The sequence below is a fragment of the Cyprinodon tularosa genome, unplaced genomic scaffold, assembly GCF_016077235.1.
Source record: "Cyprinodon tularosa strain WSP-4 unplaced genomic scaffold, ASM1607723v1 ctg103, whole genome shotgun sequence".
In the NCBI taxonomy this organism is placed as follows: Eukaryota; Metazoa; Chordata; class Actinopteri; order Cyprinodontiformes; family Cyprinodontidae; genus Cyprinodon; species Cyprinodon tularosa.
Genome location: NW_024037816.1, coordinates 448527 through 462558, shown reverse-complemented (window position 1 = coordinate 462558; position 14032 = coordinate 448527). Strand labels below are relative to the sequence as shown.

Below are 14032 nucleotides of genomic sequence, written 5' to 3'. Positions count from 1 at the left end.
ACCCGTCGCCAGTCAATCTGGGGATTGTGTTTACGGAGCCAGGTGGCGCCCAAGATAACAGGAACCTGCGGGGAGTCAATTATCATAAAAGTCAGCATCTCCTTATGATTACCTCCCATCGTTAGCTCCACAGGTTCAGAGACGAGGCGTGACTGGTTGAGTTCGTGACCATCCAGGGCGAGCACACTGCGGGGGGATGAGCCAGGGTGGAGTGGGATACTCAATCTTCTGGCCAAACCTTCATCCATGAACTCAGTGTCGGCTCCTGAGTCGATGAAAACTGACAAACTATGGGATTCAGAGGAGAAGGTTAGAGTGGCTGGAAGTAAACGATCAGAGGAGACGGCCAGTTTGGTGTAGCTCAGTAGGGATCCCCCACCCCCTACTGAGCTTTGTCTTTTGCTGGACAAGACCGAGCTCGATGGCCATCCCCCCCGCAATAGAGACAGAGTCCCTGCTGCTGTCTGCGCTGGTACTCATCTCTTGACAGGCCCACCTTGCCCAGCTGCATAGGTTCAGGTTCAGAGGGCTTAAGAGAAACCGGAGATGAAACAGGGGGGGGAGCCGAGAACCGAGGATGGGTTGTGGGGTTAGAGCGACGTTCCCTTCTTCGCTCCATTAGACGGAGGTCTACCCTAGTGGCAAGCTCCTCGAGCTGACTTAGGGTCTTAGGGTAATCCCGGGTGGCCAGCTCATCCTTAATCTTGTCATTAAGACCATGAATAAAAACATCCATGAGGGCATATTCATTCCATAAACTCTCTGCAGCCAGTAAATGGAAATCAATAATATAATCAGCCACTGATCTATCCCCCTGTCTAAGAGATAAGAGCCCCCTAGAGGACTCCCGGCAGGGGAGCACGGGACTGAACACCCTCACAAGCTCTTTGGAGAAGTCATCATACGAGTGGCAGATGTGTGTATCATTCTGCCACTCGGAGGTTCCCCACAGTCTGGCTTTACCAGCCAACAGGGAAATAACATAGGCGACCCTAGACCGGTCAGTGGGGAAGGAGGATGGCTGCAGCTCGAAATGTATCTCACACTGTGTGAGAAAAGCCCGACAATGCTCCGGATCGCCACTAAAAAGCCCAGGCGGAGAGAGACGGGGCTCTGACGGAAATGACGTCACCGGAAGTGACGGGGGACTCGGAGGAGCTGCTTGCGGAAGTGGAGGCTGTGGGGTAGCCTGGTTTCGGAGATGATTGAGGATCTCCGAAACGCCGGCTTCTAAGTCAGAAATAGACTTTTCTACCCCCGCGCGCCACTGATCCCCGGGTGCCGGGTCCATGTTTTCCATTCTTTTGGCCAGAACGTACTGTAATGGATTACTGTAGTGGAGATGGATGGACCCAAAGACAACCCGCAAACAGGTCAGTGAAACGTTAACAGTCTTTATTTAAGAGAGAGGGGGCGGCACGGACTCCCGGGAAGAACGATCAGGCTCAGCGACAGGCAGCTCCTATAGACAGAGTGGTGGTTAGTGACCAGTGGGGGCAGGCAGATGTTTGAGTAAGGAACTTGGTCACTAACCTGGCTACAAGAAGGCTCGGTTGGGCTCAGTCCGGTTTCAGGAGAGGAGAGAGTCCGTGCTGGGGAAATCCTAGGTTCGGTCTGGGTCTTGACGAGGGGGGAGTCCGTAAATCCAGCGAAGGTATCCAAGGGGGAATCCAGGGGAAGTTCCGAGTCCAAATCCAGTTCAACATCCACAGAAGCAAACACAGTTCAAAGGGGCAGGCAATCTCGGTAACTCACAGGCAGGCTGGGTCAGAAACACGGTTTGGCAGTCCAGATCTCTGAGGCTGACGAGCAGGGCTCAGGCGGGCAGACAAAAATCCAGAAAGGGGGTAAGGCAGGCTCAAAAAACTGGGACAAAAACAGGTCGAGGTTCAGACAGGCAGATGCACGTAAAGAATAGGCTGGAAGTTCTCACCAAGAGGCTTGAGACGTTCTGGCACTGGAGGCAGGAGGGACAGAGCTTTTAAGCAGGAGGGGAGGAGAGAGAACAGGTGCACTGATTGCAATTAGCAGCTCCAGAGCCAGGAACATTACAACCAACAAGGATCCGATCATAAACAGCACCTTCTAGAAACATTGGCAACACTAAAGATCCTTTAGCTTTAGCTTATTTCATCCATAATCAAATTTATGTATTCATACAGCAGGGGACATTTTATTTTCTAAGAAGAACTTATTCTTTAGAAAATCAGCCATTCCAAAGTTTTTGCCACACTTATGATCTATATTGTAAATGTTAAAAAAAATAATAATAATGAAGCCAATTTATTTTTTATTTCATTTTGATTGGTGTTTTGAAAATGCTAATTTATAAGCTTCCTAGAGAATGAAAAAAGAGGCAACAAAAGGGCCAATTTCTCTCTCCGCTCTTGAAAATGGGAATAAAAAAAGAACATGTCATTTAAGAAATTACATTATGCTACAACAACAAAATTATTTAGAGCCTTTTACACACTTTTTAATGGTTCCTATACAAGTTGAGAGTTTTGTAAAGGCTTCTTACGGAAGACAAACCTGTGTGGATGGAAGGCAAAGTTTAGAATCAGAAATATTAAATAGTGAAGGTAGACAAGTTCTTACACAGATAATCTGTCTTGGAGCCCAAAATCTGGCTATACTCTATTAAAACAACTACAAAAAAGTTATTTATGATCACTTTATGACATGAAGAGTGATACAGGTGCTACCCTGTCAGCTAGTTTGAACAATGTTTTTGTCTGTGTTGCTGTGTCTTTGTCAGGTGTTGTCTGACCTTCATTTTAGTCTATACAATAAAGTAGAATTAAAGTCAACAAAATAAAATAAGCTCTCATTTAAGATTTTATGGTTATAGGTTAATTGTTAACTAAATAAGAGCCAGACAACACAATCGGTTTCTGTGTGAGAAGTTGGTATCTTCCTTTACAGTAACTGTAAGGAACTGTGATGCTGTAGAGGTAGTCAAGTGTTTGTTTAGTTCTCCTCCTAAAATCTGTAGACAGTTTGTCTTTTTGTGGAGTAATGTTAAAAATCTGACATCATTTCTATTGAGGGAAATTTGATTGTAAAATTCTTAAATCAGTGCTACTTTCTCATAGTGTTCAGAGTTAGCTCTTATGTCAGAAAACCAACAGAAGTGAGACATTTAAGTTTGTTTGACCCTGCTTTTCTAATTCATGCATTTATTTGTAAGCCTTAGTTTATTTAAACTATGTTCATTTATGTACAAATGCTTTCTGTTCCAATTTTGGCTGCTCTTCACAGTGGCTGTAATATCTTTCTCAGCACTGTTTTCACTTCAACATTTTTTATGCCAATTAAGAAATCCTAATTATATTATTGTTAATGCCTACACATCAGTATGTATCGCCGTGCTTACCAAAGAAATCTCTGTTGTCTCTAAGAGTGTTTGCATCAACAGATGAAAGCTCTACTAGTCTGCTGACCTACTTCAGCCTTATTACTCTGATTTTTGCAAGCAAACCTATAATGTGTCTTTAGTTACCAAAAAACTCCAAACCATCTCCATTTGTCAGGTTATACAGTCAAATGTTTGTTTTCCGAAAAAAACTACACCTTTAAAGAGCAGATTTTTTTACACATAGAAATGAAAATGTAAAAAAAAAAAAAAAAATGTCCAGCTTTTTATTTTGTACCTTTAAAACCAAATGTTTTACTAATAGCCTTTTATTTTGTCCACATCTAACATCAATCATCTAACAACTTCCTGTTTAATGGCGCTGTGATTTATTTCCAAATTCCACAATATTACTTTCTGCAAAGTCAGTTCACATACTGATTAATATACCTTTACATTTTTTTTTCCTTGGTTGGCGAGGAAGTGAAATGATGGCGCGCCTCAAATATGTCGCATCTCCGAGTTGTATAATGAGAAATTTAAAAAGATATGAGGAAGAGAGTAGCGGACCTCCACAAGTCAGGATCATATATGGGTACAGAGTTTTCAATGCTTCATAGCTGATGTCTTTATTTTATCAAACTATAGGCCAGAATAAACAGCATGGCTATTAGCAACCATCATACATAACAGGAAGGTCTCAGTGCCAGAGAGGAACGTATTTTGATTCAAAGCGTGTGTTTCAATCACAGATCAAATCAAGCAATGGCAGCATACTGCCAAACATTATAGCTTCAAGCAATCTTTCTGAGCGGACTCACAACTCAACATATATCAGGAAGAATATTTCTGCAGACTATTGTTAGACGGTCGTGATAGAATGGCCAAAACACTTTCCTAATGTAATTTAGTTTAAAGGCAAAGCTACCAAATGTTGAGGTTCCTCAGATTTTGTAGAATATTCTCTCATTTTGGTATTTAGTAATTAATCATTTATGCATTCAAAACAAATCTAAAACAGGAAAAGGTTTGCTCTGATTAAATATGAGAACATGAGAAAAACAGGTTGTCCACTTTTCCTATACAATCCTTGTATAGGTCTGGTTTTGATGCATATCCTTGTTTGCTTCTTATATCTATCGTTTAATTCAGTTTAGACCAGTAAATTATAGAAGTTGAAAAATCATTCAAGGCATAATCTTTGGTTTTTAGATTTGTGCTAATGTTTAAATGTTTTTAATCGTGGTGCCTAAGTCCAGCATTCAGCTCCAGAGGCCTGGTTAACCAGTGATCAGGTGATTCAGGTGTTTTAGAGGTAGGGATGCATCGAAAGTTTAACGCTTTACCTTTCGAGGACTAGAATTACTTAAAATAAGCAAGACACTCAATATTTCCTATTCTGTTGTGAAAAAAGTCTGACTAATCAAATGTAAATCTTTGCTTTCAAGGGGCACCAATCATTTAAGGTGCTTTGAAACGTGTAGCTGCATGTTTTGAACAGACGGTCCAGAAAAAACGTTTTTCTGTGAAGTCCCATTGAAGTCTTCGTCTTTTTCTGCAAATTAATCAAATTTGAATAAAATAAAAAAAAAAGAGACATATTCTGCATTGTCTGTAATGAAGTTTGTAAATGGGATTTAAAAAGATGTTTTAATTCAAAAATAAGATAAAGGTGCGCTTTCTTTTGCTTTTAGTGTCTATTTGTTCAATGCAGTTGGATCGATCCACAAACCTGTCAGAATTAAAAATTTGAACTGTCACAGATTATCAAGCTAATTGTTTAATTTCACTGAAACGGATTTAAGTGTTGTACATGTTCTAACGTCAATATTTATTTCTGTATTTGACTCCAGCACACGGCAGTGTTTCTGTAAGCATTATGTTCTCCATTCATTTCTTCTCAACATCACAGCTTCTTTCCTATTGCTGACTGAAGACTAGTGTAATCTGTGAATAAATAATATTCTTAATATCTTGCAGCTGCTCTGGATTTAAATAGATGTAACATCCAATGATTCGAATAACAGGTATATTTCCACTTTATAATATAGAATTTAGAACCATATGAAACCAATAAGCCTTGTTACACCGCTGCCCTCTTCAGGTGACAAAGCTAAAAGCATGAAAACATTTGACTTTCTTGTTAATATCAAAAGTTTAATAAAGATATCAAAGACAAACACAAACATAAGAATGAAAACATTTAACTTTACAGGCAGGTTTGCCCAATCATTTTGTCCCAAATACACAATGGACCCGTCTTATCAAACTTTGGACAGTTGGAAAAAGTAATTTTACAAAAGCTAATTTCAAAGTTGGAATACCTAAACATGGGGGATGTACTATGCATTATTTAAGGTCATTTATATACATATACTTAATGAGACATTTAGAAACGGGACAGAAAACAAGATAGTGGAACGTATAAGTAAAACAACCTGAGAAGTCAGACCTATGGAGGACCTTAGATCAGGCATCTAGACGAAATAAAAAGATTCCTGAAAACATGATTATTTTATAAAGGTGCATCACATCTGGAAAACGATTCCACAGAATCTGACAAAAACAAAAAAAGGCATTTTAAATGAATCTCTTTAATCCACCTTATAGATGACCTTTCTGAATATAATAAGCAGTAACCATGTACTGTGCTCTTTCCCCCGATGGTGTTTGCAAACTCATTGGCCTCAATTTTAACTATAGAAGACATGCATGCGACCTGATGCATTTCCACCCAGCAGCGCATTTCTGGTGGGATGGAAGGCAGTGACCGACAGCACCGTGGCAAGGTTATCATCCATAAAGGAGTGCAGCAGCCGACCGCTCTCATGGAACACCTCCACCCTGCGAGGCCTTTTCATACTTCCCACTACGAAGCAGTCTTCCTTCTTTGGGTCCCACACTGCTGACAGCTTCGTCAACCATCGACCTGTGTGCATGTCATGACTGGGGAACCAAGGAGGAGAAACAATGCTCACTTACACGAGAACACAATAATAAAATCTTATATGATAACTCAAATATATTATTGTACCTGAGGGATCTGAGGACGGGAGGTGCAGCAGTCATTGAAGATGTATCATATATCCTATGAAGTTAAAGAAAAGGTTTGAAATATAATCAACAAAAAGGTACAGAATAACCTTTTATTCTTGCCATGTTAGGACCCACAACTTCAATGCATTTGTTTTGGGGACGTTTTTGGCAACAAGTCAAGTAATGCTTAATTGTTTAGGCAGAGAAGAAAATGTAAATATATTATAGAAGAGGGGAAATAGGCATGCTTAAGTGCTTGAAATAAATACCACTAAATTGAAAATAGTGATTGAATATAGCTCAGTGATATTATTTTTTAAATTTTGGGGAAGTTTATGCATATAATATAATATATATATATAAATTTTGATTGAGATGATAGAGTTGATCAGATTTTTTAGCATTTAGTCCTTGTTTCTCTCCTAGAGATAGTTATGAGATTTTACTTTTACTAACTGTATGTGCTCTCTTTCATCATTTTGACATAAAAATCAGTTCAGATCATATCTGCTAAAATGTTGTGAGGTAAAGATGCTTTAACCAGTTTGCTTCACCTTATGTGGTTATCCAAGCAAGAGGTGAGAACTCTGTTCCCTGAGCAAGGTGAGAAATAAGCGCTGTTAATGACTAAAGAATGCCCATGCAGATGAGACACAGCCTTGCTGTTTGTCTTCTTAAGGTATCTGCTGTCATAAATGCTCACAGTCCTGTAGGCAAGAAAAAAAGAAGAAAACATTTAGCCATGTCAAAAAGGATGATAGAAAATTGAAATGAGAGAAGAAACCCATTATTCAGAAGTTACCTTCCTTCTGCTGCTGCAAAGTACTGCATCTGGAGAGGGTGGACGCTTAAACTGCGAACAGCCTTTGTGTTCAGTGAGTGAAGAGACTCGTGAGAGTTCCTAGAAGTACAAGACACAACTATTGTAAAAATGGTTTACCGAGTAACAACATCAGAGCACTGAAATCATTCAACAAAAAAATTATTATCCACTCTGTGGATAAAAGGGCCATACCCTGGAGTCCTCCTGTCTACAATGGCGACCTCTCCAAACCAGTTCCCAACCAGAAGAGTTGAGCAGTCAGGCGACATAAAGGTAAAAGTTTTCAGCCCATCATCAATGTCATACACCTGAAAAAAAGATAAACCGGTCATGTAAGGTGTTTGTTCTAAACCAGCTAAACCCCAAATGATTAGTTTAACCTGTCTTACTATAATATTGTGTCTATCAAGTCTACAATCATTCATGCAGCTTTTAAATTGTCAGTTTTCTGGTCAAGTTAAAGGATGGCCAAAACTCTTCTAAAGCATCCCAAGTACCTTTATTCATTGAGGACAGCTTTCATCCCCTCTCTGCAGTTTATTTTGTTAAAACAAAAGTGTTGAAGCTATTCATCGTGGCTGCTAAGAGCGGGTCTACAAGGCCACCACTATGTTACTTTAATTTCCAGTAGCCACATTACAATATATTAGTTATCTAACACTTAATGATCTAAGAGGATCTATATATAGGAAAGACCCATGGTGCTTTGCGTGAAAGAAAACTAAAGGAACCATTTTATCTCCTGAGATGTCTGCATAGTTTCCGATTAGAAACTTTCTTCCAAGTCAACTGTAAATAAACAAAACCTATTTTGCCAGGTGTATCTATGATTTCAAAATTAAATCAGATTTTTATAACAAATGTGCTTGATTGGATGAGAACGGCACTTACATCGTCGAAAACGGCCTTCTCTATGTCCATGCAGCGCAAAGATCCATCGTAGCTGACGCTCAGCAGCTGCGTGGGGTGGGCCGTGGAAAACTCCATGCAGCTGACCGGACGGGAGTGTGGCTCAAAGAGCAGAACACCATCATTGCCCCATTCAGCACCCTGATGCACAGAAAAACAATTATTTCATTAAAAGTAGGCATCATTACATCAAATATATGTTTGAGATAAACAGTAGGCCCAGAGGATATGGTTAGAGACATGATAGGGTTTATTTATGCAAGACTTGTATAAAGCAGCTAATGTCTTTCTCTTCATTCAAGATCAAACACTACAGAAACCTGATGGAGCAATAACTCACGCACATGCAGCAGTGTAGACTGAGGTCTTTCCTGGAAAGCTAATAAAAAACTGTAGGCAGTAATTCTAAAATTAACTAATTTTAAAAAAAGCAACTATAATTTATAATTAATGTCAGTAAAGAGTCCAAAAAAAGTGATGTATTCAACAGCTTTCCACGTTCTCCCACTTTTAAACCAGGAGGAAGGAGAGAAGATCAAGAGAGCTGCTGGCAAGATTAAAACTAAGTAACAGCAATAAACATTTACATTCTGTTTTATAATCACTTTAAAGGTCAGAAGGCGTATAAAATGAAAGATGTTACAACTTTTCCAACAAATCTAAGAAATCTAACAAATATTGAACTGGGATGACTGAATTACAGTGCTGAAACGGAAGCAGCCAGGAGCCCACATTAACAAGAAAACAAGGTGTTGTTAAAAGCTGAAGGGAGTTAAGGGGGAGTTTACAAATCCTTTTGGTTTTCCTTTTTGAATAAGAAAAAATGCAAAAAGAAGGGTGTTCCAGTCATGAAAGAGAAAAACTGAAGCTTCAGTTCGACTATAAAATGCTCCATGTGTGGTAAACCGACATGGCTCATCACCCTGATGAGGTCTGGACACCGATTGAAGGAACAGGAGGAAGGAAGCACTGTGATTGGTGGAGAAGTTGTTTACACAGGGAACTGTTTTTTGTCCTTAAAGGTACACTATGCAACCGGTGTTGATTTTCCAGCGAGACTCCCCCCAGAGGGCGAAAGTAAAAGTGCACTGTCGTAAATATGCACAGCTGTTCTCCTGGTTTCTCCGTCAAGCCAGGCGCGGTTGTTTTGAGCTTAGCAGACAGGCGAACGCAACGAATGACTAATGCTGCGTTCACACCGCAGCTGGCGCGACAGAAGCAGCGAGTTTACATGCAAAGTCAATGGTTGACGCGCGTCAAGGCGCAGCAAAGGAGCAGCAGGCCCAGCGCGTCTGAGCAGCTGAAGCAGGGAGAGACACAGCGCTGATGATCAGAGGCTATGATCTCTCTCTCCTCTTAAACAGTTTATTGACGCCTAAATTAACTTAAAATGCAGAAATCTGCCGGCAGAATATGCAGTTTGGATTATTTAGATGAAAAACACCTACCAGCTGCCGCGGTGAACCGCGAGGAGGCGACCAGGCCAGAGGCTGCTGATGAAGGGGTTCCTTCTGTCGGCGCACCGCTGGTATGTGGGGGTCTGAGCGGCTCCGACAGAAAAAATATTGAAGGCAGGATAATAATCTGAATGAACTGACGGCACTGATTACGTTTTCAGGTGTATTTTCTCATTTAAACACATATTAAAACTACTTTATTCCAAATGATCACAGCAAATATAGCTGCAAGGCAGAGAAAGGATAGTGAAGCTCCGCCCAACGCGCGTCAGACACACTTTTGCACCGCACAGCCAGAGCGTCAGAACTAACTGGTTCAAGCAGCAAAAATGAAGCAGCAGACACGATTTTGCTGCTTTTGCTGCGTGAACGTAGCATAACTGCACAAGGATCGCCACTGTGCTAGCAACGAGAATGCTTTTAACTGGGGGCGTGTAGCAGTTCTCGGCCGTAAAGCAAGACTGACTCTCACGAGACTTCTGAGCCTGTGGGTGCGGGTCGGTGCTCCTGCAATTGCAAGTGCAGTATTTCCCCCACAGACCACCAGGGCGGCCGAGAATACCTTTGTTCAACCTGAAACGACTCATTTAATCATCCAAAACGTTATGGAACACATTAATTAACTGAAAAATGTTGCATAGTGTGCCTTTAAGAACCAGGGAGCCTGGTAGAATAACTGTATTTGCAGAGAACTGACCAATCTATAACTTTAGTGTAACAAAATCAAAACATCTCTCCTGTTGAAACTTCTTTCATTGGTTTCTGACTTAGAAATTGGATTTACACACATTCCTTACAAGTAAGGTTTAAATTGTGTCGCTATGATGCATGAAAACAATAAGATGTTTAAAAAGAACAGAGCTTCAAAATCTTAAAAATATATAAAAACTTACCAAATTCCAGAGTCCCACTTTTCCCCACTTGTCTCCAGCAGCCATCAACAGGCTGGAACTGCAGGGGTGGAAGGCTGCAGAGAAGATTCGATCTTTCACCACTTTGGCCACATTGTCTTCTGTTATCTTCATGCCTTTCAGTGCAGAGATGTACCTGTATGCAGACATAAAATGTTATATGCATTTTCCTCACAAAACAAGATGTAATGTCAGCAGTGGAAAAAAAAAAAAAAAATCATCTTACTCTTTAAGATCAAGGTTGGTTTTTATCTTCTTTTTCTTCTGTTGACAAAAACAAAGCAATCGTCTCAAAATGGTAACACTGGCTAGAAACTTTACTTAAAATGCTTAATTTCATGGATTTCAAAGGGATTTTGAGTATGAATAACAATAGGAAGATGTGATGGAGGTAATGAAAACGTTAAACCAGGAACTACTTAATCAAATTCATACCTCAGAGCAGTGATCTATAAGCTGTGGTGGAATCTTGACGCCTTCCTCCTGGTTTATGGCGTCCATCAGAACAGGGCCAGGAGGCTTCTTTAATACTCTGTTCTTTAGACAAAGGAAATAAATAAATAGAATTAAAGGTGAGGAAAACCAAATTCAGCACAATATTAAATTGCACAAAATATATTTAAAGCTCTGAACTTCCATATCAATGCTTTTTTTCCTTCTCCCATACTGTTTACATTTGATAACTGCTGCACTTTAAGAAATGAAAATGTCATGAAAGCTGTACAAAAGGAATTTTCTTTTAGTATACATTCTGTGTATACAAAATGACAAAAATAAGTTGTCTAAGTCTAAGAACATTAGTAAGACCATACCAGATGGTGGTCAAACGAGTCTGTGGGTTCTTTAGGAAGAGTCAGCTTCTCTGCAGGCTTGTTTTGAAGGCGCAGGGATTTACGAGGTGGGAGTACTTCCTTCACGACAGCAGTAGACCTGCACAGAAATATAACCAATACTCAAAATAAAATAGGAAAAAAACTGTCCTGATAATAAAACACAACTAAAAAGACAGTCAATAGGTTATTTCCTTTCTTTATAAGAAAATAGTTTGAAAAGCCATTTGGGCTGAAGCAGTTGATCGTATTAATTGTAATCAATTATTGAAATAATCATCGGCTAATTTAGTAATTGATTAATCATTAACTGGAGTATGAGCGACCCACTTAGAGCAGTAATTCACCAAGTTTGTAGATAAATATTTAGACATTATGCATTTAAGATTTAAAAAAAAAATGTTTTCAATCCGTCAATGTGCTTCTATTCAGAACTCCTCAAGTGGAAAAGTTTTATTTTCACTTTGTTTACTTTCAGGAACTTTCTGCTGTCCGATTATTAATCAATTAAGCGAAAAAAAGAATTGACAGATTAATGAAATTGCAAAGTGATCATCAGTTGCAGCTCTAAATGCCATACAACCTTAACAGACCAACTTATCAAGGTATTAACTTTACACAAATTAAATGTTATAAGAAAATGGTAACAGCTAAATTCTGAAATAAGCAATCATAACTTTAAGCTGACCATACCTCAAACCTCTCTGCGATGGCTTCGGTCGTGTGGTCTGATGCAAATCCTCTCTTGCCTTTTGGAGAAGCAAAAAAAAAAAGTTTTTCCTCTGGTCAGAGAAACCAAACCATCTGTAACGGTTATGGTTTTAATCAATGCCCTGGGTTACCCATAATTCCAAGTCGTACTGTAAACAAATTAAATACTTGTTTATATTTATATTTTTTTTTAAACAAAGAAGAGTGTGTATGACGTCATCCACGCGCCGGACGCTCTACCCATTCTATTCATTCGGCTAGCTAATCGGAATCGTTCAATTCCATTTCGAGAGCGACATCATCTGTGGTAGTAGCACTAGACATCTTCTAGGCATGTGAGTAAAACTAGCAGCAGTTCAGCGGACAGCATGAATGAATAGTAGCCGGTGTGCGCGGATGACGTCATACATACTCCGCTTTGTTTTAAAAAGAAATACATAAATATAAAAAATATATAACCTTGGATGTCTGGGGGGACAGTGATTCGCCTACATGTTAAGAATGCTGGCGTACCATAAAGAACAAATTATGAACAATTTAGTTTGTGCCTTCAAGGTGTTGCCCATAGGAAGACGTTACTTGGATTACAAAATCGAATATCTTCAGAACAGCTCCAAATGACACACAACTAATATGGGTGAGTAGAATATGATGTAATAACGCAAAATCAAGAGGCAATGTAAAAAAAAACGGTGTTCTCCTTAAAGAGGAATTTTTCACATCATTACACCTGTAAACAGGCGTCCTAGCCCTTGCATAGGGGGCCAATCAGATGACAGTGATTGGGCCCCTAAAAAAACTGCAGTCTCTGCTTACCAATATTAATGCCATTGCCTTTCAATTGTTGGACACATATTTACCAGGATGAACATGAGTAAATTCTTAAAAACGACAGCACCTGATTATGTGAAAGTTAACAATGGCATTTTAAAGTCTAATGAACTAGAGATAATAAACAGAGATGAAAGTTGGTGGTGTGTCTGGACCAAACCAGTCCATCTACCTGGAATAAGTTGATGGAGGACAGAAAAGCCTGGTTCTTCCTGATGTTCTCAAGACGCTCCAGTTCATATTCAGACAGCCCTCCTGCATAACCATCCTGTTACACAAAGACACCACATTATGCATACCACCTCCAACCCTTCACACACAGAACCTGCTCCACCATATTACACCCAACATGAATGCATCTCTGCACTTACAGCTGACTGGTCCACTTCATCTTCTGCATCTTCATCCTTTATGCGTTTTATCTCTGGCTTTTCTTGTTCGGTTTTTATTTTCTATGGAGGATTTTTTTTTTTATGCACAACTGTTAACGAACAACTTTCCGACAGAACCAACCGAATCCCATTCAGTAGCTCCACTTACTTTCTTCTTCTTTTGATCCGGGGTGTCAGGAGAAAAGGCGAGACGTTTAGGGGCCACGGCCCTTCGAGAGGACCGTCGAACTGTTGCTTCGGGGGTCACGTTTTGTTCATCGGTCTGAGGGCAAAAGAAAACCGGTTACAAAGAGTTTCAGCGGATTAAAAAGCCCAAATGAAGGAGAGGGAGGCGGTTACCATACCTCAACAGACGCTTCTCGTTTCGTTTTTTTGGTCAACATGTCAGGATATTAGCTTTATCTACAGGTTGATAAATCCAGGCAGTGAATGTCTGCTGTACAGCATCAAACTGCAACTCACAGTTACTGAAGTTAAAACATGTTTGGCGCCACACCGAGGAAGTGTTTTGCAACAAGACCCTCCCATTTTCTCTTATGCAATGCAATGCAAACAGTTGATTGGATGCGCGCGCGGTGCACCTCGAGGCGCACTGCGCGCGCCTCCAATCAACTGTCTGCATTGAGACGTCTGCTTCGGGCGCAGAAATCCATAGAGAGAGTAGTTTATGTTATATAGCATAGGTCTGATCTGAATGGATTGCATCCGTTCCACATTATATGTAACAACTCTTATTTTTTGGATAATATATCAGTTCTCCGAAACAACCCAGGGTCC

At 40.0% G+C, this 14032-nt stretch overlaps 1 protein-coding gene across 1 annotated transcript; it reads right to left on the bottom strand.

The window, feature by feature from the left end:
* Positions 1–5734: 5734 nt before the first annotated feature.
* Positions 5735–13768, bottom strand: wdr76 (WD repeat domain 76). The gene is made up of 15 exons (XM_038280803.1): positions 13600–13768; positions 13404–13517; positions 13235–13315; positions 13036–13131; positions 12015–12070; positions 11304–11421; positions 10927–11028; positions 10718–10755; positions 10474–10627; positions 8106–8264; positions 7407–7522; positions 7194–7292; positions 6946–7098; positions 6390–6443; positions 5735–6301 (listed from the first exon to the last, which is right to left on the bottom strand). Exons 1-15 carry the CDS (start codon positions 13636–13638, stop codon positions 6049–6051), a joined length of 1632 nt encoding a protein of 543 aa, XP_038136731.1. The 5' UTR covers positions 13639–13768; the 3' UTR covers positions 5735–6048.
* Positions 13769–14032: the final 264 nt, after the last annotated feature.

Excerpts from the sequence above, each read along its gene's own strand:
- wdr76 (XM_038280803.1), bottom strand. The coding sequence starts at position 13,638 with ATGTTGACCAAAAAAACGAAACGAGAAGCGTCTGTTGAG. Across the intron at positions 7,523-8,105 it reads AGAAGGCCGTTTTCGACGAT|GTGTATGACATTGATGATGG; the intron begins GTAAGTGCCGTT and ends TCTTTTTTTCAG. Across the intron at positions 7,099-7,193 it reads TTTGCAGCAGCAGAAGGAAG|GACTGTGAGCATTTATGACA; the intron begins GTAACTTCTGAA and ends TCTTGCCTACAG.